General features: G+C 34.5%; 1 protein-coding gene across 12 annotated transcripts in view; it reads left to right on the top strand.

Moving 5' to 3' along the window:
* LOC123673840 (Down syndrome cell adhesion molecule-like protein Dscam2) overlaps positions 1 to 25,079 on the top strand; it is a 92,870-nt gene that overhangs the window by 45,851 nt on the left and 21,940 nt on the right. For all 12 annotated transcript variants that reach the window (XR_006746548.1, XM_045608555.1, XM_045608554.1 and 9 more), the window contains 6 exons: positions 16,312 to 16,638; positions 19,591 to 19,752; positions 22,260 to 22,406; positions 22,821 to 22,938; positions 23,421 to 23,524; positions 24,162 to 24,503. Coding sequence is in view for 11 of the 12 variants with exons in the window: in XM_045608558.1 (XP_045464514.1) it covers positions 16,312 to 16,638; positions 19,591 to 19,752; positions 22,260 to 22,406; positions 22,821 to 22,938; positions 23,421 to 23,524; positions 24,162 to 24,503 (1,200 nt within the window). In the remaining variant the exon portion in view is untranslated. The remainder of the gene's footprint in view (positions 1 to 16,311; positions 16,639 to 19,590; positions 19,753 to 22,259; positions 22,407 to 22,820; positions 22,939 to 23,420; positions 23,525 to 24,161; positions 24,504 to 25,079) is intronic.

Raw genomic sequence — 25,079 nt, 5'->3', positions numbered from 1 at the left:
TGAAATTTTCATTGCATAGAACTTTTTGACAACTTTTGTAATAACGGACGCACCTCTTAATATATTACCCTGTGTATCTCAAAAACTGATGATAGCAAAGCCAATACTGTTTGACGTAATAACACTGTTCTCGAACTAAGAGTAATGACAAAGAATCGGAAAATTCCTTGGACGACTTTTTAAATTACAAGGTGAAATAGGAACTAAACTAATTTCAATTTGAATAATATTTGACGCATCGCGTATCTAACAATAATTTTCAACAAAAACCAGTCTAAAATTATCACATAATGTGTAAGCAATATTTGTCGCACAAAATTGTTTCATTCAAGATTTCTTTACGGGGAATGTTACTTTAAAGAAATGCCTAGTTCCGACTTCGATAACATGTATTTCGACAACTCAACAGTCATAGGACCCATAATTTTTTTTAAGAGGTCATATTCTACAACATACGAAAAATTCAGAAAAATTAACCGGTACAAATGTTTTCCTTAGGCTGCTGCCTGCTCCTTTCCACATATTTCGATCTGTTGTTATGGAAATATTAGAAATATTTTTCGATGATCTATTCGAATTTTCTATTGTTTTGGTGGCACGATCAACATAAATATTTGCATCAAGAAATTGTTATAATACACCTATTTACATGTAAAATTTCAAAACGGTGAGATCTGCCTTCACTGAAATATTAGTTATTTCTTTATATTTTGCTAAAATTTTCTACGATTCAAAAGACATGATGAACACGAAACTTAAACTGTTATCCTACTGAAAGATACATTAAAAGGAAAACAACATTTCCAACGTTATGGAACTCTTGATTAAATTTTGTTCATTAACTTCATTGCTTACATGCAAATTTCCTAGGATCTTCAGTTCAGAAGGCCAGCAGGAAACACTGATGGAATAGAATTTAACCACAGATTTGTCATTATTGAGTCAACTTTATCCTTTTAGATTGTAAAATTCGAAAATTACAGACAGAGTGATAAAATGATAAAGCACTATGTTCGGAGAAGGAGTGCTAAAAAACAGTATACAACTTTTCCATAAAGTTACTCATGAATGAAAATTTTCCTATATTCTTTGGATACTGCAACGTCATCTCAAGAAAACCTTTCTTCAGAACTAGTCTTTCCATTCCTGGATAATCCAGCATCATGCAATATACAGTTTTCTCTCAGGAATTCCGAACCATTCTATTCCTTATGGGAGTTTCTCTTGGTTAGAAGTCTGCACTTTTATTCAAGCTGACCCTCCATAAGATTTCATATCACAGTGTTTGGGCGAGATTACCATTTTTGTTGCTCATTCTGTTGATGGCAGTAAATTTTAATAGAAGGTTTTCTGAAAAAAGATTTTTCATAACACTATAGTAGGATATACAATTGAATAATTAATTCCAGTTTTTATTTTAGTTAAGCATAAAATGATGATGATTTTCTCATTGTATTCAGTACAAAAAGCTAAAATAACTCTACATATTTTTTCAACGTCCCGAGTTTTCAAAACGCAAATTAAAATATCCCTCCAATTCTGTAAAGAAAAAGGACCCCGCACGTTTAGTATGGGAAATGGCTTTCCGTGAATTTGGCTGAATTTTTGATATGTTGTAGTTCTTGATGAACTGATCAGAAAAGTCCTTAGCCACAAAGCTCAAAAATGGACAGTTTTCGAGATATGGAGCTTTGAAAATGGATTTTTCGCAATTTTCGGGGTTTTTGCTCATCAATCGGGGAGCTCTCATTTCTGGTTTTGATGGAATTTGGATGTTTGGCGGCCAGAACCCGACTGAGAAATGATCTTCCTTGGTTATATTAGGCACTGCCATCGATAATTTTTTATACACTGCTCCACATTGGCTATGAAATGAGATACAAAATCCAAGATCTTCCATAAATCTTTTCATGCCACAAAATGACGCCAGAATAATTCACATGACCGAGAAACAACATATTGTGAGATTTTTTTAAGAGAGACCATAATAACTGAATCCTCATATATCTGATGTCCAATAATATCAAATATGTTAGCCGAAATGTTCATAACCAGGCACCGCGAGCTGTAATGGGGGGAAATGGGAAAATCATAATCATATATCCTCAGGGATAACAATTGTGATCACTATTGATGTCATTTACATATTATATGTGATTTGTTTCTCACAAATCTCGATAATCTGGCAATGGGGTGCCAAGACATTTTCCTCAGAATGTCTCGAAATTGATGATAGCATCTCACAGACAAACGAATCCGTGAAAATGTCTGCAGTTTTGATCCAATATAGTACTATACGGGTAGAATATAGAAGTCCAAGTGTTGGAAGCTAACTATGAATGGAACTTCCGATATTAACCCACGAATTCTTGAAAATAATTTTTTTTTTCTATGAACTTCACACATACGAATGAATACTATCCAATAATATGATCATTGGCAAAATGAATGAGTAGATCAATCAAAAACAATATAATAATGAGAGTACCATTCATAATAATAATAACAATAATGATAATAAATAAAAAAGTTCATAGGAAAAAAAATTATTTTCAAGAATTCGTGGGTTAATATCGGAAGTTCCATTCATAGTTAGCTTCCAACACTTGGACTTCTATATTCTACCCGTATAGTACTATATTGTATCAAAACTGCAGACATTTTCACGGATTCGTTTGTCTGTGAGATGCTATCATCAATTTCGAGACATTCTGAGGAAAATGTCTTGGCACCCCATTGTCAGATTATCGAGATTTGTGAGAAACAAATCACATATAATATGTAAATGACATCAATAGTGATCACAATTGTTATCCCTGAGGATATATGATCATGATTTTCCCATTTTCCCCCATTACAGCTCGCGGTGCCTGGTTATGAACATTTCGGCTAACATATTTGATATTTTGGACATCAGATATATGAGGATTCAGTTATTATGGTCTCTCTTAAAAAAATCTCACAATATGTCGTTTCTCGGTCATGTGAATTATTCTGGCGTCATCTTGTGGCATGAAAAGATTTATGGAAGATCTTGGATTTTGTATCTCATTTCATAGCCAATGTGGAGCAGTGTATAAAAAATTATCGATGGCGGTGCCTAATATAACCAAGGAAGATCATTTCTCAGTCGGGTTCTGGCCGCCAAACATCCAAATTCCATCAAAACCAGAAATGAGAGCTCCCCGATTGATGAGCAAAAACCCCGAAAATTGCAAAAAATCCATTTTCAAAGCTCCATATCTCGAAAACTGTCCATTTTTGAGCTTTGTGGCTACGGACTTTTCTGATCAGTTCATCAAGAACTACAACATATCAAAAATTCCGCCAAATTCACGGAAAGCCATTTCCCATACTAAACGTGCGGGGTCCTTTCTGAAACAATTCATTGAAAGTTTTTTTAGTGAATTATGTGAATTTTCTATCTCGGAACAGGTTCGTTCTCAATAAACCACTAAACAAGGTGCTTCAATCATACTACAAATCTTAGTGGTGAAATTTTCATATAAGCTGGTCCTGAAAACAGCAAGGAATTATGAAAATGCTGTATGTTGTGCAGAGGTTACACTCACATTAGCTTTCTATACTAAATTCAATGAGAAAATTATCATTTTATGGTAAGCGAAAATGAATACTGAAAATCATTATTTGATTACAAATTTTACAATAAAGTTACGAAAAATTTTTCACTTACTATGATCTGAATATTTCACATGGAACTTTGTAAGAATTATATACTGGGTGAAATTCTGGGAAAAACAAAAACCACCAACATTTTTAAAGCCAGACTTGAATTTTCAGAACTCTGAATATGTTGGTTCCTAAAAGTAAGAACTTAAAGACAATGTTTCTTGAAAATTTCAATGTGAGTGATCTCTATAGGTACGTGGTAGGAATATGGACAGATATATTCAAATTTCATTTTATAAGGGAAATATTATTATGGAAATTTATTTTTATTCAGGAAGGATATCTCATGGTCAACATGGATATTTGTTCCGGATATTTAGATGACATCTTATTAATATCGGTAGGATAGGTCTTATGGATGACATAAACATATAACTTTTAGATATTCGTAACATATTATATATTTAGGATGTCTAATTTGATGACCAACAGACCACCACACTCTTTGACGTCCCTAAAACATATATAACAATATGAACGCCCCTGAAATCTTGATTTTTGAAACACCCTGATGAGTATAAGTTTTGTAAGTTAGTAGGAGTAGTCCCTATTAGAGTAATGATTTGTTGTTTAAAATATATTTTAAGTTCTAAGTATTGAAAAAATTAAGTAGTGCTTTCATTTAACAATACGTTTCGTAAAAAAACCATATTTTCATTAAATATAATATCAGAATAACTATAAGAAGCATCTAGATACTTCATTTTGTCCACTACATTTTCAAGGCATTCAAAACAGAATGTTCACCGGGGTGTTAGCAATACATAGCAAATCTGAGGGGTAGATTACATAAATCTGTTCAATTATTCATTAACGCTGTAAACCGAGTTCGCTTTAAATATGCGGTAATTCGGGCATTAGTGTGAAGAAAATAACGAGAATATACCCCTCTAACTGGAGAGTTTAGTCTATTGGAAAGCAGTTAGGTATTTGACAACTTATTTTGTTCGTTAAGTTCATAGCATTAAAATTTTATATTCAATATTGAAACAATATTGAATCAAATGATTTTTCACCATCGGATATTTCCATTATTATATTCAAGGATTAAAATATACTGTCTATAGTTCTACTGCCAAAACTATTTTTGGTATACCTATAAAAATAAAACTTGTATTAATCATGATTCACGATCAACTACAAATTAGTACCGGCTGAAACAGTTCAATATTTGAATTCAGGATGTCAAATTGAATTCACAGTTCTTTACTTAACCAAAATGATCATTATATAATCGTATGAATTTTTAATTTGCTTAGTTTTATTCTAAATATAGTTATGTTTTGAAAAAAGCTAAGAGGAAAGTATAACTTGAATTCGAGATATGTCGTGACAATTTTGGACCATATATCGATAAAATTATACGATAACTTAATTTGGTGGATAACATGTTCTTCAGAAAGAACAGTACAAGTGATGAATAATTGATATTATTCATTCAAAAGAGAATTCCCTTTTTTTTAGTACATCGACACATATAACCTAAAATCTTTCAAGAAAGACACTTCTCCAAAGTGTTTGTGCCTATAAAAAACCCTTTAGACCGAGTGAGTTTCTCTTATTTTCCTTATGGGGTTCACACGTGAAATTCATATTCTATTTATTCCCCTATCCAGATCACAAACCAGTATTTTGTATGGAATCAGCGGAGTGAGTGAAATCATAAATATTTATACGAACCAACCGTCTTCAATATTGCCGGAAGAAACGATTCAACGGAGAAAACTCAACAAGCTGAATTATGGGAGCAGAAAGTTTAACCGTAGTTTAGAACTCGAAGTTTCACTTTCATCGTACCTACTTACTCCCGAGAACGAAATTCAATTGCCGACACATGGGATTGTGACTTATTGTGTAAAAATTATTGCACCAATCGAGCTTTTCGACAAACAGGGATTTTCATCGCCTTATTTAACTTTCTGTTGCGGATTTTCGCTCTGCAATGTGATTATGTATATTTATTTCAACCAACTATTCAGACTCTATATTCAAAAGTGACTCATTGAAAACATCTGACTTCTGTTTTTTAATGAAGTAATGTTACACAAAACATCAGCATCAAGGAAAATATGTTTTTAAACATATTAAACGTTTTAAAATTCATGAAGATGAACAAGAAAAAAGTTTATTTTATACCTAAAATAAACTTTAGATAAGTTTTATTAACGATCGTTATAATTGATTGATCTATGGAAAATTTGTCTAGTTACGGCTGTCATTCTAAATTAATTTTGACTGATATGAAATATAATAGTGGATAGTTGTCATTGTGAGGCTACAATTTTACCTCTGGCGGACGGAAAAGTAATTCATCGTTGACATACAGGGCCGGCGTTAGGGGTGAAACAGTGAAGTGACTGTTTCAGGCGCCTCTTTTCGAGGAGCGGCAATTTAGCCCAGTTGCTGGCCGCCCTTTCATATTTCTGAAAAAATATAGTCTTGATTTTAAAAAACAACATGAGGTTGGTCCGCTTTGCTGCGTTCATCAACATTCCCTGCAATAAAAATCTCCAAACCGTCTTTACTAAGCAGCCTGTTCAATGATTAACATATGGCAACCCAACTAATATAATCAGCATTGCCTATTACTCTAATAGGATGAGGGATGGAATGTATTTCACAAAGACGAAAAACAACACTTCGAATTACGTGGAAGTTGTTTACACATTCAGCATATGGAAATTCCTACGATTCTGCATTCGAAACTAGTTACTGGTAAACGCTAAATGTTTTCAGCGGAACATATGTTTTTAATCCCATTTAGTTTTCGGAGCTTTGCGTGCCTTACCGCCTATTCTATCTTGTGACGTGATAGGTAATCTTTCATCGATCGTACTCTGTGTTGTGAATGTGAGAATCATATATATAACTTATGCATTGGTCATGGCGTCGAAGAAATCCAGGAATTTATTGTAGGTAAAAATGTCCGAAAAAAAAAGAAACCCAGTGGAAACGACTTTAGAAAGAAACGATTAGCAAAAACGCTAGAGAAATCAAAAATGGCGAATTATCATCGGGGCAGGTGATGTTTCTTGTGGGGGTGGGGGCGTTTATTAATTCTTTTTCAGCAGGGGCGCCAAAAAATGCACAAAAGGCACAAAAATTGTTCGCGCCGGCCCTGTTGACATATCGACACTTTTCCTTCCGGCGGAGGAAAAGTAGAACTTTTCGATGGTCTTGTCAGTCAAAATATGACGTTGTTATTGTATGTTTGAAAATAGTATATTGTGCAACAAGTGGGGAAAGTCCAACTTTTCTCGCGAGTGTGGAAGTTTGTGGCACGAGCCTGAAAGGCGAGTGCCGCAAACACACGAGCGAAAAAAGGACTTTCTCCACATGTTGCACACTATACTTCTCCTACAACTGCACAAATTTCAATAATTCAAGTAATGGACTTGATTCAAATCAAAATGACCTTCGTTGACAGTATGTGCTAATTTATTGCGTTTCCATAGAAACGACTCAAAAGCCCAATTTCATTGGTCTACCAAGGGAGGTGTGGGCAAAGTGCCGTGGGGAATAATATTTCCCACAGTATGCGCAATACATGGTTTTTCAATTGAGTAAACTATGCAGAAAACGCTACTTTTCATAGCAGTTGTAGGAAAAACATATTTATTTGAAGGAGGCACCTAATGAAATAATGTACTAATTCATATATTTCTAACATCAAATCTTTCTTTCTTAGCGGTGTTCCTTCTTTAGCAAACTATTTGAAGGAAAATTATGGTTTTCGAAATAATTGAGAGAAAACATGCCGAAACCCAAATGTGCTTGTAGGGGAAAAATCCATACCTTCTTGTTCAACAAGATACGGACAAACTAGCTGTGCGCGGAGATTGTCCGAACAAGAACAGCAATAATTCTTACCTCGTCAGATATTCTCCGGACAATCGTTAAATTATATTCTACCGGATGGAGAATTTATACTGTTGTTTTAGGAGCAGAAGCCGATTTTCTCAGTGCATATTTAACTCGGTGACATTAGAGGTATTTCATTAAAACGGTTTTATGTCCCTGTGAAAGGAAGCTGTTGAAAAGAATGAATTAAAAAGCTAAAAATATATACACCGGCGAAATTATGTGAACGGACAAAATATCGGCGAAGTTTGTAGTTAAATAACGGTATTATAATTTCTATTGAATTATGCTATAATTTCTCTTAAAATTTGGATATTGTAATGAATAAAAAGACAAAATATTCAGAAAAGATAAGGCATCGTCTGATTTCTAGTAAACAACCTCTGGTGATCTGAATAAAACTTTTCTTTTTTTTTTTTTGTTCACCTCTGCATATAACAAAAAAGGAAGTAAATTTGGACGGCATCTGAATAGTTAGTTATGTTCCCGATGAATCAAGCTACAATAAAAAAAATCAAAATAGGTCAAAGGGTCCAATAGGAAACAAACTTTGTTGAGACTTTGTCCCCTCCCCTAATTTTGTCGGTTTGTATAGAGAAATAATCCATATACGAAATTATAATTATTAGGACTAGAAGCCTACTTTGAGTAGGTGACCTACTGAGTGCGGCGAGTAGCAAGTGGCTTGTTTTTCAGCGGAAACTGGGGATATTGATATGCGTGAATAGATTAGTCAAACAAATCCTCAGTAATAGATATTGATACCTCAACGAGAGATACAACGCTCGAGCTCAGATACGAGTACACTACTATAGTGTGCAGATAGCATAGAATCCAATTAGGGTTAATCTCAACAATAAGATGACAATCAATATTGAATGAATTTGGTTCGGCAAAATAAAAATCAATATCGAATTGATACAGAAGTAAATTATAACACAACAGCGTTCTCCCACGTCGTTCACTATTTCCTATGCTATCAAACTCCAAATGACCGTTACAGTTGCAGCACCATATCATTTTCATAAGATTTTCCATGAACAGTTCGCACATTTGAGGCTGTATGTATTCTATAACTTCACGTATTTCATCTTTGAGGTCTTGAATTCATTATCACACACTGGAATAGACCTTTTCTTTCAAGCGACTCCAAAAAAAAAAGTCTAAACTAAAGGAGTTGGATCACAAAATCTCGGTGACCAACCTCCTTCGGCCAGGATTCTTTTCTCGCAAAATTGCGATTGTTTTTCTCATTGAGAATTAACGTTGTTCTCATTAATATCTTCCAATCATTAAAAAATCATTAAACATAGCTGGGTAGCGCAATCCAGTTGCACCAGTCACATTTGTTGTTCTTGGCGACGCACACGGTTTCGATACTTCAGATCACTAACTTGTCATAACAGCTCAGATTTTTTCACTGGTTTCACTGTTGCCGGCCGAGAAGATGTTTCACGAAGATCCAAAGGTGCTTCAGTTTTGTGAGAAATTTTCTACCTTTTTTTGTAGCGTATTTCAACAGTTTCAATGCGTTGTTGAAGTGTGTTTAGTTCCATTTCCACTAACGGTGTAATTTTTACTTGTCAAATGTCAAAATATGACAGCTTCAGTGATGAAACCTCTTATCGTAAAACGGGTAAATCCTATAGCTCCGTTATATCTCAGGGTAGAACCAGTAGATTTCTGCTATCTGAGATCTTCGACAAATGCTTTTAGGGGCTTACAAAGGTGAAATAATAATTCCCCAAATGGTCCAGTGTCAGAATGCTGTTTGTCACTCTTCCATCAGTCGCAATATCGATCCTTGAACGAATTGTGTAAGGTCTATGTGACAAAGCTGGATTTCTCTCCGATCCTGGCTACACAGTGTTGATGAAAGATGGGGGAGGAAAGTGGAAAACTGCCTACGATGTTGTATGCAGGGCGTATTGTTAGAATTCTGTACTTGAATGTAAAGGAGGGACTGGCGAGAGCGATCAGTCTGTTCGTATATAACGTCGGAATACTACAGCTCAATGACGGATTCAGATTCTATACAGATTCACTTTCTCGTTGGGGGATTTCGGGAAGCAACCGGAAGAATAAGAAAGAGATTCAGGCATTCCATTGTGGCGGGGAATATGCTTGCGTATTTTTCACATTGAAAAGGGATTCTTTTCGTATCGCAGTTCATTAATTCTAATGATGATACATTCAGAATTGTTCGGATTTTCGGTGCACGAGTATTTGTTACAATTGCATTATGAACAATTGACGTAGCGAGGGATTATGGGATAGACCACTGTTTTTCGATTAGTGAATAATGTACAGGGTGGTTTACTTATCTTGGTAACACCAATTTTCTCGAAAATGTTCGAATATATGAATATACCTGTTCATTATAACATTGAAGGATGATTTCGTTGGGATTTTTTTCTCCAAATAATTTTGTTTTTCGTTTGGAACCATTAGCATGTTTTATGTTAATTCTATTTTTCTGTATTGTGGCAGTATGACTAATTTTAGAGACATATATGATTTCGTATCTTAAAATCAGAGAGGATCTGTAGCATGATAATCATATATTTCAATAACAATAAATATTTTTTCAATAACAAACGGAATATTTTGAATTATATGTTTTATATGTCATCCATTGTGATCCATACATAAATTATCTATATCTTTATCTTTTGCTAGAATATTAAGGTCTACATCGGCAAGTGTGTTTAGTATTGTTTTATTCAAATGATCTAAATTATCAGAATCAGTTTTGTATACCATATTTTTCAGAGTGACTTACAGAAAGGAATCCATGGGCTTTAGGTCCGGCGATTTTGGGGGATATCTGATGGGTTCGTTAGTTCCTACATCCATTTATTTTCCAATTCTTGATGAAAATAAAAATCGGCATGCGACGATGTGACCCCTATGTGATTTCCAACAAAAAATGCCTTATTGCACATGGTCGAAATATTGACGGTAATTCTTCAATTCATCATTTTGTGTTTTCACGAAATATCTCAATTTTATTATTAGATCAATCACACTCCAGTTATAATTGTAGCCTCATCAAATTTAATTACTTATCTCAAAAGAGCATGAAATTAGCTATAACACAAGAATTCATTTGTGCCCAAAAATTTCTTACTGCGGACGTGGTAAACAGACAAACATAACTATTCTCAGGTGAACAATATCAATCATACTTTTCCAATGGGTTTATCGATGAAATATGAATGATTGTGAACGTGGTTCTTTTCAGCAAAAACTACTCCATTCAGTGATCTTTCGAATGACATAAAACTTCTGTACTAGCTACTTGTTTTCTGTCTCAATTTCGCGGCTTACATGATAACAACGAAAAATAAGAAATTATTAAAACCTGATTTCCTTCCATTTTGAAGCTCTTATAATGATTGTTGTCTCTGATTGAATATTGGAGTAACTCTCACTAGAACTGTTAATTTATCTGTCGAGTCAAACAAATCGACTAAATTTTATTAATACATATTCTAAGAAAAAAGTTGAGAGATTATGCAAAATGCTGAAAGAACTCGCTATAAATAATTGAACAATTAACTTATAGCAAATGTCTCGTTCAAAACATTTAACACATTTTCTCTTGATTTTAAGAAACAAAATCGTATATGTCTCCAAAACAAGCAATACTGCCACAACACAGAAATAATGATTTGTTTCCCGGTATTATACGTCCTAGAAATTTCAGCATAAAGCTTTAAAAATTTTGTATGGAAGAAGTATGAATGATTATCCTGTGTCCGCCAGAACTAGAAATCAGAGTAACTGATAAAACTTTCGTCCTGATCATTCTTTGTTTCGTGATTTCACTCGTATTCGGTTTTCTGAGAGACAATGAAATCGCAGAGAGTAGATATATATTTCAAAGGACGTCGTTAAACAATACACTATTGTCTACACGCAATGCTTACGTTGTATATTTTTCAGTAAGTACGTACTTAGTTTCCTTCTTATTGTTCAATACACCATTATCCAAACTTTCGATTCAGTTACTTGGTCCTTACGTATTCATGAAGAATTAACAGGAGGGGTAATATTTCATAACCGATCTGTTCATGAATGCGAACCCTTATGCTCTCGAATAAGGGGCTCCAAATTGGTGTAGAAAGCTAGAAGATACTGTTTTTCTGTGGAAATACGTAACAAATCCACAAATTGTTTCAATACTAGCGTTGGCAATGTTGACATTTAAAAAAGTGATATTTTTCAGAATTCTCTCATTATGCCACACTTCTCGAAAAAATATTAGATGCATCGTTGAAAAAATGTGCATTATAAAGCGAATAAATCAAAATTATCAAATGACATTCTCTCTCACACAATTAGGTATGTCTTCATGTCAAAAATCAATGAATTCCACACAGTCTACACACAAACGATATATAGGTCGTTATTGTAATGAAGGGTCATCTCCAGGGATTGGCCCAGTTGAATAGCCCCGAAGCCTCAATTTGATTAATATGTTTGTGAATACGTCAAGACAACCTAGAGATGAATTATTGCTTTCAAGTGCTCAAAATAACACGGATGATCTAAAGGCAACTTCAAACGCCCTATAATCCCTTCCTTGTTCAGAATGTTCCAAGTAAGCAATGAAGTTGATGATTATAGCATGTTACATAGTTGTAAATATTTGTTGATTAAATTCAGCATATGTGTAGCCTTATGAACCACTTGTGTGAGACCTGTGATATCTTCTTTGACAATTTGAACATTGTAAAACAGAGATTTCTGAGCTGTAGCAGAAAATGATCGTTTATTTTTCAATTGTTCATCAAAACTTTATTTTGTAAATTTTTCTGTAATTGGGTTTTTATCTGTAGAAAAATAAAGCTGTTTGCACTACAGGCTGTCCAGATAGCGGGCTATATTCAAAATGCGACCACTTATTGGAAAACCCTGTATTATGAAATAACATGAATAATGCATCGGTTCTGTTTATGTAACAACATTCGAGTCACCGAAAAGTTGAATTTCAAAAGATCTTTGTATTGTTTTGTTCATATTCTGATTCATCTTGAATTAATAAACATTTCGCTATCGCGCTAGTAACATCCTTGGAAATTAGCAGTTGAAAATAAAACAACCTTATAGAATAGAATCCAGTTCGAGTTAATGTAACATTTGTAGGTTCACGCATTTGAAAGAACATGTGCGAAGAAACACGGATAAAAATATTCATTTTATAAAAGCCAACTCCCTCACTCAAAGGTACATTGCCTTACTCGGCGCATTTCGTATCAAACGCTTCACGTAATATTTCTACTAATGAACGTATGTAGGTACATATGGTTCAGAGAAGAGACGAGACCAGCATCTGTCAGAAAAGCCAGTCGAAACGAATATAAATAACGATGTATCGGTGTACCGTTGAAAAATGTGTAACCCCAACGCGATTTCACGTATGTTAGAACATAATATCATGGTATGGAGGAGTAATACAATGCTTTGTGTCATTTTTGCTTTGCCCGAATATTGATCCATTTTGATGTTGCGGTAGGCTCGTGTGGCAAGGCTGCAATTCTCTCCAACCTCGGCGGCACAGCGCGTTAATGAGAGATGGAGAGGGAGCTGGAATCCGCCTACACCGTAATGTTCTGGACTTATTTTTCAGGATTCCGTTGCAAAACGTAAAAGAGGAACTGTCGAGACTGCTTTTTCCTGAATTGGAATTTCACGTTGATTTTCTGGCATCCACAAGTGTCGGTATAAATTATGGACGAGTTACTGGATCTGCATCGAAGACGGCTCGGATATTTATGAAGTTTCTTCTTTTATTTCATCAAGCTGGGGGTTGCGAACTCAACTGATGTTTCATAAAATTGACTACTTCCTTTGATTATATTTTTTAGGGGGTGAACAAAAAATGTGAATTCTGCTGAAAAGGTTCAAGGTTCAATTCCAACGAGTTTTATAATTCCTTTGTTTTCATTACCAAAAATATGGTGTTGCAATTTGGGGATTAAATTGTGTAACTGCCAAGTTTTGAATTTATTTCAAGTTCATTATCAGATACTGAAGATTCTATAAATGGTACAGAGTATTTATGAGGGTTCGTCTACAAAAAAGGTGATGAGAAAATAAAAAAAAAACTCTAAAATATGTTGAAGATGCAGAACACATTTCTGACCGTAATGCAGAGTGTGTCAAATGCTATATTTTTGGAATGGTAATTTTCAACTCTATCGCAATACGTAGAAATATAGGGTGTTTGATAATATATGCGCAGGACTTCAGGATGTGATAGCTCATCCAAAAATATGGAAAAAGGTTCTATTTGTTAATATCTCCCCGAGTATCTCCCTTTTATCGTGCAGAATATAGCTTTCGTAAGCATTTTTCAGTTGTTCAGAAAATAATTTTAAATTTTATCCTGTCGTTCTGACGATCAAAAAAGGGCGACAGTAAAGACCATGTTTTTAAGTAAAAAAGTTTATTTTTCGCGAAAACGGTCGACTTTAGAGCATAGGACCAAGAGCACTTTTTTATATAGAAAACATTGGCGGTTTCAATGAGCGCCTCAAAAACCGTGTCTATTTTTTCCATTAGCGTAGAAGGTGGAGAGAAAAACAGCCACTCTCCCTTCAAAACCTTCACCAATAAATAAAAAAAAGTTCCTCACAAAACATAGCTCATTATGATTAGAAAATGATGGTTACGAAAGCTGTTTTCTGTACGATAACAGATTCAGGAGATATTCGATTTTTTTTCAATTTCAACACCTTGTATCTCGAAAATCGTGCATTTCAGGGGGTCAGTAAAGAGAAACTTTTTTTTCAATTCTCAAACGAGCATTCACATCTTGAAGTCCTGCGCATATATCATGAAACATCCTGTATAGGGAGTGCTCCATTTGAAAAAAATTTTTCATAGCGATATCTCATAAAATTTCAGCTTGCTGAAAATCCAATTACCGTAATTGAATTCTATGTAAAAAACTGCTTCAAGAATGTTATAAGAGAAATGAAAAATTTCTTTCAGAAGAACAGTAACAGCAATATTTTGAAAATGAACATTCTTGAAAAACGCCCAGTAACTATGTAACGGTGATAGCTATGGAAATTGGCCCTCAGACACCGATATCAGTTTTCGCCTATCTTGTATAGAAAATATGTTGCAAGGCATCCTGAAAATTTTGAAAATTGATGCTCTATCTTTGGATTTTCAAATGGAAAAGTTTACAGGCAAGTAGTGAAAATATTGAGTTGGTTCTGAACGCGAATTTACCTATTATGCAAAGTGTACCTATGTGAAAAACCAGTAGGTGTTGAATTTTATTTAATTATTATTTTATATTCATTTTTATATTTTTATTTATATTATTATTTATAGTTTTCGATCAGCACACGAGCGCATCAGCGGGTAGAAGCTATTATTACGGAATAATGTTATGCAACCAATGAAAGTAGAGTTACGAAAGAATAGGCAGTAATGGATTCCAAATTGCATGTCAATTGATTCTTCTGTTGAATTTGTGCCTTTTGTATACAGAAATCGGTCGACGTGATTGATTCCTTGCCGCATCGCGATCGTGTGAAACCGGCTTTAGAGATATATAGGACTCCATGATGAACACCAATCATCCGTGTTCTACCCTTATTTTGTATCAATTGCTTTGCACAAATTTGTTTTGTATGCATCATGAAACAGGTAGTATAGAAGGAATTCAATAACGGATATTATTCCTGTGTTATCTTCCCGTTTTGAGTCAACAATACGTGACGAATTTACAGACCAAGATGTAAGTGGTAATAATGCATTTATTCTATCTGCCGAATCTTCGTTGTTTGTTCTCCGGAATATCATTTCCAATAAGAAATATCGTTATTCTATCATTCGAGTATTCACAGTTGAAACATAGGGAGTCGTGAAAATAGATGAAAAAGTTTAATACAAGTGTAGCTTACTTGGAAATTGGAAGGTTTGAATGGAATTTGGTACTCGAAGAAGGTTCATCATATCAATTAAAAACCTTTTCAATATCAAATTGAGACTTAACAAAATCATATTAGGAATCAAAAAATTCAAATAGAGATTTAACATAGTCAAATAAGGAATAATCAATTTCAAATTGGGACGGCATTAATTGTTATTTAACTTGCTTATATCTCGAAAACAAAAGAAGGTGGCTGAATGAATACTACCCTTGTTAATTTCTCAGAAAAAGGGACCGAGAAGGGGGTATCAGATTTTGTCTATCTCCTCTGGTTCAAAAGTTGTGTTGTAGTGCTAAAACATCGAAATTTGCCCACCCTTGTACAAGTCAAAGACTCGCCCCGTATACTTCTGGACTAAATTCGGATTTTCCATTTCAGTGAATATGATACTCCTCATATTATATGAGACAGATCGCATCGTTTTATAAGGATTTTTCTATGTCTTATCTGAAAAGACAAGGACCGTATTCCTTTAAATTTATACATGTAATTTTCATTTATCTTGTCTGACTTGATTCAAATGGAACGGAAACTGTGAAGGAAACACCATACTTTTTATGTTCTTCCTTATGTCTGAGCATTATTATTATAATTTTATTAGAACAATCTCTTTGGAAACTACTGTTGAAAACCAGAATTGCTCCCATGTTTCCGCAAGTTCTAATGGGATGAGTCGGAGATTCTCTTCGAATAAAACACAAAGTTATCTCTGCGTGATTACTTCTCCCCAGACATGTTCGCTCATTATTTTGAAGTCTTCGTATATTAACATGAATATTTGACATGTGATGTATGGTTGCAGGACATTCATCATCCTTTGATTTGCATCTTCGGGGTCCATCTTTTGTGATGGAGCCTCCGCCGCAATTGGAATTTTCGAACTCCAGTGGCGGCTGGTTGGATTGTTCTGCCTCGGGCAGTCCTCAACCCTCAATCGACTGGCTGTCGGTCGACGGCACGTCAGTAGGGGATGTTTCCGGAATCAGAAGGGTATTAAGGAACGGAACTCTGTTCCTGCAGCCTTTCTCCGCAGCTTCCTATAGGCAAGATATCCACAGCACCGTGTACAGGTGTGTCGCTTCCAATACAGTGGGTCGGATCATAAGCAGGGACGTTCAGGTTAGAGCAGGTAAGTTAACAGATTTATTCATTTATTTATTCATTTTCAACGGACCAATGATTTTTATCAAAGATCCTTTTTAAAAAATATACAAAAAGAAAAATTCCAGTAATATAATAATAGCCAGCAAATAGATATAGAATGAACTAAACAGATCTTGTCCTTTGAAAGTCCACTAGGTAAATCTAGGTAAATTTAAAGTAGACACCTTGTATATTGGATTCAGTGATATAAATTTTCAGTTAAAAAAATTAATATATTTTGTTGACGGAACGAAAAAAATTCATAAATGGAAATGAATGTCCAAAATTCCGAATTAAGGTGAGTTTGGCAAACAACTTCCGTGGGTTCGCTGTGTTTCCAGAAAGCCTGATTTCCCGAAGGAGGAATATTCTCTCGCTCCCAGAGATCCCAGTACTCTCGCCAAATTATTATTTTGTGTTTGTTTACCTTGAGATGAATGTCTATAAAATTAATCCGAACGTATTAGAGCAGCTGGGACAAAATGTTGTGCAGAAAATAATAGGCATTTATGAAGGACGCTCGTTTTAAAGGATCTGTGAGTTGAATTTTGAGTAGATTGATAGGTATCTACTTTTCAATTTCAAACGGAGACATTTAATATTATTTCAACCATTGTTTACATATTTACGTTGATCACTTAATCTTAAAAAGAACCAGGCAGTAACCTAATGAAAAAATTGTCATGGGTTAATTATAAATCATATTTTTTGTTTTTTGTAGAATATGACCTCCTGAACGAGAAAGTTTATGGGTACAACTCAATTCTATATTGAAGTTGGAGAATAGCTTCCTTCAGTGTAGAATTCCTCGTAGGAAAACATTTTATGTGAAACACCACGCGACAAATATTGCTTATCCATTAGGTTATAATAGATATTAGACTTTAAAAAAAATTATAATTGGTCAAACATTATTCAAAATAAAATTCGTTTAGTTAATAATTCACACTATCAATGCAGAGTGAAAATATCACCAAGATATAGCAAAATATTGCAACTGTGATTTTTCAAGAACTTCCTGCAACTCGAGAACGAATCAAGATATCTATGATCTGTTTTAAGATATCCAATTATTTCGAAAAAAGAAATCGGGAGTGCTTGTAGATTTTTCTCTGAGTCTTATAGTTCTTGAGATGCTCTCAGTGAGCATCGAATTTGTGACACCCTGTACAATTTCAAAACAACAATGAGTAAACACCAACGTGTCTCTTAACGTTTGTCACCACTGATTCGAACCTGTGCTTAGAAGATCAGTAGAACGATGTGTTGGCAATTAGGCTAATCAGGAAATTTCGCTTTGAAGAAAATGATAAAGCATAGTATCAAATTTGAAGCGTTCATACTTCATGACAATGTAGCCACATTACATAGAACATAAATGAGACATACCTGCGAGTGACAATGTAAACGTCAAATTCGAACAACTCTGTGAACGTACATTAGCGTCCCAATCCCACCAGACCTTCCATAGGCGTGCAATTTCTTTGCAAAGTCTACAAACGACTTCACTGGAATAACACAGTCATTTTTCAGTAAGGCAACGAACTGAATTTGAAGGTTATATTAGAGGAAAGATTGATCGCTTTGCATCCTGGTTCTCCACAGACAGTCAATCCACGATGTTCAATTTGCTCGAAACTAGACCTGAACAGGGGTGTACTCAGTTACCCAGTAGCAAAACAAAATTTCTTTTTGGGGACATGAAAAGTTGAAATTGAAATTAGGTCATTTTTTTCGAACTTCATATTATATTTCTTCGATAGAAGTTCAGTCAATAATTTGAAGATTACATTCAGAATCCGTAAACCAGACAATTGAGCGCTGACAAACTTCCGTGAACATCTTGTGAAGAAAAAGCCTAATTTATTCTTAGGGTTCACAGAAATAAGCAGAACTGTCCCTATTGGAGTGCAACCAATTTGAAAAACAATCCTAGAAACACCTTCAATCACCAAAGGTGATCGTATTGGATGCAATGTAATCGCGAGAAATTATTTATCTGCCCGTACTGTACACTTATTACCAATTAAAATTGTCATGCGAGGATGATAAATGTTTTTTTGTTACCACAACTGCATAACTTTTCTTTCTATAACCGAAGTACATGGTATCCAGCCGGATGAAGCAACTTAACACACGTCCAATAGATTTGTCAGGGACCTCTAGCGTCAAAACTAGCCTATGAAAAAACTTTTTCCTTTTGAACTTTTTGTTTGAAATGACTTGGACTATACTTAACATATCAAAAATTCAGCCAATTTGACTGGTGGCCACTTCATCTAATAAAGTGTGCAGTATCCTTAATCCAGGCAAATTGATCTTCAGGATAGGTGACATTTCCCGCCGCAGTCCTGATTTGACTCCTATGGACTTTCATCTGTGCGGTTTTCTGAAATTATTGAAGTTTACGTTAATAAACCAACTGCCTGGCCCAGTTAAAACAAAATATTCACCATCGCAAAGCATACTTGCCACTCCGTTATCAGGAATTTTAGTGTTAGATTAAATGAACGCGATTGTAGACATTTGCACATCATTTCCAAGAGATGAATTCAAAAATATTGTATTTTCGTAGTTGATAAAAATGTTTTCGACTAACGGCTTATTTTTGTTAATCGCTTTTTCAACCATAAATTTTCTTTTGAAACACCTTGTAGAATACTGAAGAAATAGGAAAGGTGATTTGATAGCCAAATCTTTAGCATAGTACTAGTATCTCTACGCACTGTTGAATTTTATAATTCTACATAACGGCCTTCATGTGTCAGTTTTGCGACTCTAATATGTTCGTACATGCTCATAAACTCTGCAGATGGTCGGAAAACAAACTTTCTCTCGTGAGAAATACCTCATAATGGACTCATACATGAAATGAATTTCCCTCATTTCTACTTTCGGAGTAGAGAATATTCGTCTTCATGAAGTTGTTTTTTTCCAGTCGTGACGCAAGCATACAAAGTAGACGTGGAAGTCAGAGGAGCAGCGAGAGGTTGCACGGCCGTTCTCAAATGCGTAATTCCAGCATTTGTTAAGGATTTAGTACGCATCATTTCCTGGGTACAGGAACCTTCACTCTTCATATATCCATCGTTACAAGGGGGTGAGTGAGATATTTCGTCATTCTTATCATTTTGAAAGTTCAAAAAAACAAAAAATATATTTTAAATAAAATAAAACGAAGTAATTTCCCCTATATTATAATATAATGGAAATTACTTCGTTTTATTTTATTTATAATGAATTTCCGCCAAGTAAGGACCGAATCCATTAAATAAATATATTTTATTATAGGTTTATGCTTATTTAGGATATACAGGGTTTTCATTTTTAATAGCCCGCTATCTGGACACCTCTCACTTTCACATTTGGCCATGGAAATTTTGATGAAAAGGTTATAGCCTTGATGGCCATTAAAATTAAGATTTATTTCAAGGGGGTTTGCTTGCACTGCGACCTAATGCTCGATTGTGTCCCCCATCAGAGCTTTTCTTGCAGCTCGTCTTCCAGTTTCAGAGTACTAATGAACTCCAGTATCTGGGATGACTTCAAGGAGGCTACTTCCTCACTTCTATAAATTTTTTGTCCAGATCAGTTTTTGCGTTGGCTAGTGGTGGCGAGGCATCCCTTCACCAGGTGATCCAGAGTTTCTATATCCTCTCCACAAAATCTACACTGGTCATTTTCTGCTAGACACCTGCCTATACAATGAAATAAATATCCATTGATTCCTCTTGGAATATTAAATGGAATATATCAAATATCGAAATGGAACATCTTATTGGAAAACCCAATCAGAAATTTTAGACAAAAACACAGGAATTATCGTGTTGAATGTTCATCATATTTGTCGCAAGTGGAAGTAGATATCAGTAAACGAAAAATAATGCTAAATACAGAAATATTACACGTTAAATTCATACTGTTCCTGTGAAAAAAAAATGTTACAAAAAATGAATATAATAGGTAGATGTGACAAGCGATGAAAGATTCATCATCGTCATTTATTTATTCATTTCCTTCCTCAAGTTCTCTATGTGAACGTATCTTGTTATAGAAATACTGAGCAAAAAAGCATTTTATTCATAGTTCACATCATAAACTTTTCGATATACCTACCTTCCTCTGAAAACAGGATAATATCAACTTACTGGTGATATGACATGCCAATAACACTTCAATCTATCTGACAGTATTGGGAGACTTCAATGTCTTATATAGATAGGGTCCTACAGAAATTCAGAGCTATATGGAAAAAGAACGAGGAGGACTTTATCATTCGTGAATTGACATTGGAAATAACCACCCGAAGAGAGATGACAGGTTGATTTTCTAGTTCCACGATATAGCTGGAGAATACAATTCTCGTAAAAACAGTAAAACGCTTATTCTCACAACTTGTAACGGGGCTCTGCGCCGAATTCAAAGCTACGTGTTCATATCAGAGCTGTGAAAAGTGGACATTTTTACATTTACCGATATGACAACGGTACAATATAGACGCCAGTGAATGTTATCTCATGTGAATAAATTAGAACGATATCGATACAACAGATCGTGCGAAAGCGTTCTTCAAGTTTTGTCGTTTCCCATAAGAATCCTTTGGAATCGCTCGAGTGAAAAAACCAACCCTGAAATGTTCCTGATTCACAACGCCCAGGAGGGTTTCATATTTCATGAATTTCACGCAACATCTCAACCTGATGAGAAAAATATGAAGGGAAATAAATATATGTATACCGGGTGGCTGATGGCGACGTAAGGAAGAAGGCCCAGTGAAGATAGAGGACCTCAAAGTGAATGAGGATTGGGGGTTGAAATGTCTCATAAAGATATTAGTTTCGTAGATATAGGGTGATTCATGAAAAAATACTGAATCCAATTACTCCGTTGAAATGGCAAATTTTTCCCTGATATTTTACAGAATTATTATTACCTACTATACGCATTCTTCATCAACTCGCAAAAAGATCTTAAGACTTTTATAGTTAAAGTTGATTGGGTCTTTGAAATGCAGATTGCGCTACCGAGCTATCATTAATGATTTTTCATGGCCGGAATTGGAAGATACTGAACGAAACAATCATAATTTTGCAATAAAGACCTTTGTCAATGCTCCACAACCAATTAAAGACCTTAAAGAAGGCATTCTTGAAGTTATCGAGGACGTACAGCCGCAAATATGCGAATTGGTGATGGAAAATTTCATGAAAAGAAAATGCAGCAACCGCTGCCGTGGTGGCCATTTGGCTGAATTCTTTTTCTATTGTTAATGGCGTACCTTTCTCTTCACATTGAAGTAAACATCCGTTGATTTCTCTCAAAATATACTCGTTTTTTTTTCAAACAAAACTAAACCTCTTATTGGAAAACCCTTCATTTCAGAAAATTGAGTAATTGAATCATGCAGAGCTTGATACCACCTAAAATAATTGTAATTTAATTCATGTGATTTCTTAGACGTCACCCGAACCTCCAACCTTATTCAGATTATAATTCATGGTAATCTCACGGCCAGAGCTAAATCAACCCCCAACATTAAGAGTTGACATTTTACAAAGATTTTAGAAAAAGCTGAAATCAGGTATAAAATTAAGTTACAATTTTCAGATGGAAAATTTCATCAGTTACCTTCAGGCGAACTACTGGTTCATAACCTAGAATTCAGCGATCAATTTCCAACCTACAGGTGCAGAACAATGCACAAACTGAGCCGTCAAGTGATCGTTAGTGCACATGCAAACATAAGAATAACTGGTGAGTCGATAAACCATTTTCCAATTCATTTGATGAATTTGTGTTTTATATTTCCGTGAGATGAATGTTTTATAGAGTATTCATTGAAAATTAATTATTAATTAATGAATCAATACCAATTTAAAATAGGCAGGAATTTATTGAGTTCGAAAACACGAATTCCTTGTAAATTATTATTCCTAATAACAAACCAGTGAATTGGAGAATCACTATAGTGTCAAATTTGCAGTGCAGAAAGAAGTAAGATATGAGGTTTCATGATAATTTACAAAAAAAAAATAACAAATCACAGAAATACTTCTGATGATTCATGAAAACTACACTTTATTTTTGGTTTTGGCACATACATCTCTTCATCGAAAGAAAAAAATAAACCTTACCAAGTAGTGATCAATTGAGTCGATATTTTTCCAGAACATCGAGGGATTGTTCCTCCGGTCATAGCTGAAAATTCTGATTCGATTACCGTTTCGCAAGACGAAGGAGCAGCTTTAATTTGTATTGCTCAAGGATGCCCATCCCCAGAATATCGGTAAGATCATAAATATTTTATTACTGTAGTATATCTAGGTTCCCCAGAACTAATTGCAATTATTGTAGGTATATTATTTTTTAGTAACATTGAAAATCAGTAATCGATCTTTATGAAATACTCGACTCCCTCTCAATTCCAGGAATGGTGAATGTAAAATGTAATTTTAGGAAAAATTAGTTCAAAACACCAATGCTGTGATAAATTCTACTAATCAGCAGAAAATTTGAAATCGAATGAATAGATAGGAACAGAAAATTAGGATACCATCTCATTGATAAACCTAAAATCTACTTCACATCCCTATATAAATTTTCTTCATTGTTTCTGTTTTCGAACATTAATTTCTAAACTCATAATTTTTTACAATTTCTACTGAATACACAGATAAACAAAAAACTGATTGGTTTGAATATTTGGAACTAGTGGGCTTTATTTTAACTTATATTTCTATATCGTTACTAAACTTCATATTTTTGCAGCTGGTACTCCCATTCTGGTACAGAAACTAGTCTTGTAACTCCAGGTCCAAGAATGCGCCAATTGGGTCCTGTCTTAGCCATTGAAGCAGTTACTTTGGACGATGGTAAAACTTTCATTGAGTTATTTTTCATTTAGACCATTATTCTAGTCATTTCCCTGATCAGATTGGAAAACATTAATCCCAGTGATTTCCATTTCAGTTTTATTTTTTCGAAAGTGTCACAATATTTAATTCATTGATTTCATCCCGATCTCAAAATCTATTATTAAATATTTCTTTCCATGATGAGCTGAACTGAACTGAAGAATCAACCAATTCCACTTGTGTTTTATTGAATTCGAAATAATTTTATCTTTTTCTATGAAGTATACTCCTAACCTCCATTCATCAGACCTCTAAAAAGAGAACTCGTCCTAGAAGTCGATCTGATTAATGTCAACATAACCTACATACAGATTATTGGAGTAAAAATTACTTTTTTTGAAGTAAAACTAGAAAAGATTATTGAGCAAAATGAAAGGTGTAGTTTTTCCTTTCAAACCCAACTGTACGATATCGGAGAAACTATACATTGGAGGTTCAATACTAAATACTAGACTTTTCCTTCTTACCCTTTATGGGGTCATTTTTCATCCCTTATTCTTTCAATTGGGATAATACAAGAAGAACAATATCAATAATGATATTCAAACCTTGTTTTTGCACCTATAAATTAATTTTCGAAATCTTATTTTTCAAGCTGGTGTTTACCGATGTTCGGCTGCCAATGCAGGAGGAGAAGCAAGTGCAGAACTGAGGCTCATAGTATCCACCCCACTTCATGTAGAAATAACACCTCCACTTCTTAGCGTTCACATGGGAGGCAGTGCAGAGTTCCGATGTGTGATATCAACCCAAAGTGGAGGACCACATCTAGTAACTTGGTATAAAGATGGGAGACAACTTCCCAGTACCGGAAGAGGTTCCAGTGAAACGCTGATGATAAACAACGTGGGTAGGGAAGATCGAGGGATGTACCAATGCGTTATCAGACGAGCTGAAGGAGATACAGCTCAAGCGGCGGCCGAATTACAACTGGGAGGTGAGTTAGATACCCCTCTGAAAGAAACAAGTTGATGATAAATTAAAATAACATCATCAACTATGTTTGAATGAATTAAACAGATATGTTTTTTATTAAATGTAACAAGCTGATGGGGTAGAGAGCATCAATAAAAATAGGAACAAATTTTCAACAAAAATGAGGCTTCATTCTTTTCAATAACAAAATTCAGAGGAGTTGGCAAAATGAACCCATTTTTTACAATAATTTTGAAATGTCTGAAGGTATTTTTCTGCCACATACATAGAATGTTAACTTTCAATATTTCTTGAATCTTCAAAACATTTTCAGTGACGTAGATACAAGTGTTATTTGGTAATAAAACATTCCCTCAATGAATGCCGTTCGTAATAATCCTACGATTTTTTTTTATTGCATTTCCGAAAAGTTTTCAAGTCTTCAGCGAATTTACGGATCACTTCTACAGGAGTTCTAAAAGACACTGCAATTTCTGAAAAATGACCTTCAAAAAATGACAATAGGCCCATTTATTCAAATGGTATAACCTGATTTTTTTATCAAAATTTCGATAGTTTCGTTTTTTGTGTTACACTT

This window comes from Harmonia axyridis, chromosome 2, assembly GCF_914767665.1.
Source record: "Harmonia axyridis chromosome 2, icHarAxyr1.1, whole genome shotgun sequence".
Classification (NCBI taxonomy): domain Eukaryota; kingdom Metazoa; phylum Arthropoda; class Insecta; order Coleoptera; family Coccinellidae; genus Harmonia; species Harmonia axyridis.
This window is presented reverse-complemented; position numbering and strand designations above follow the sequence as displayed.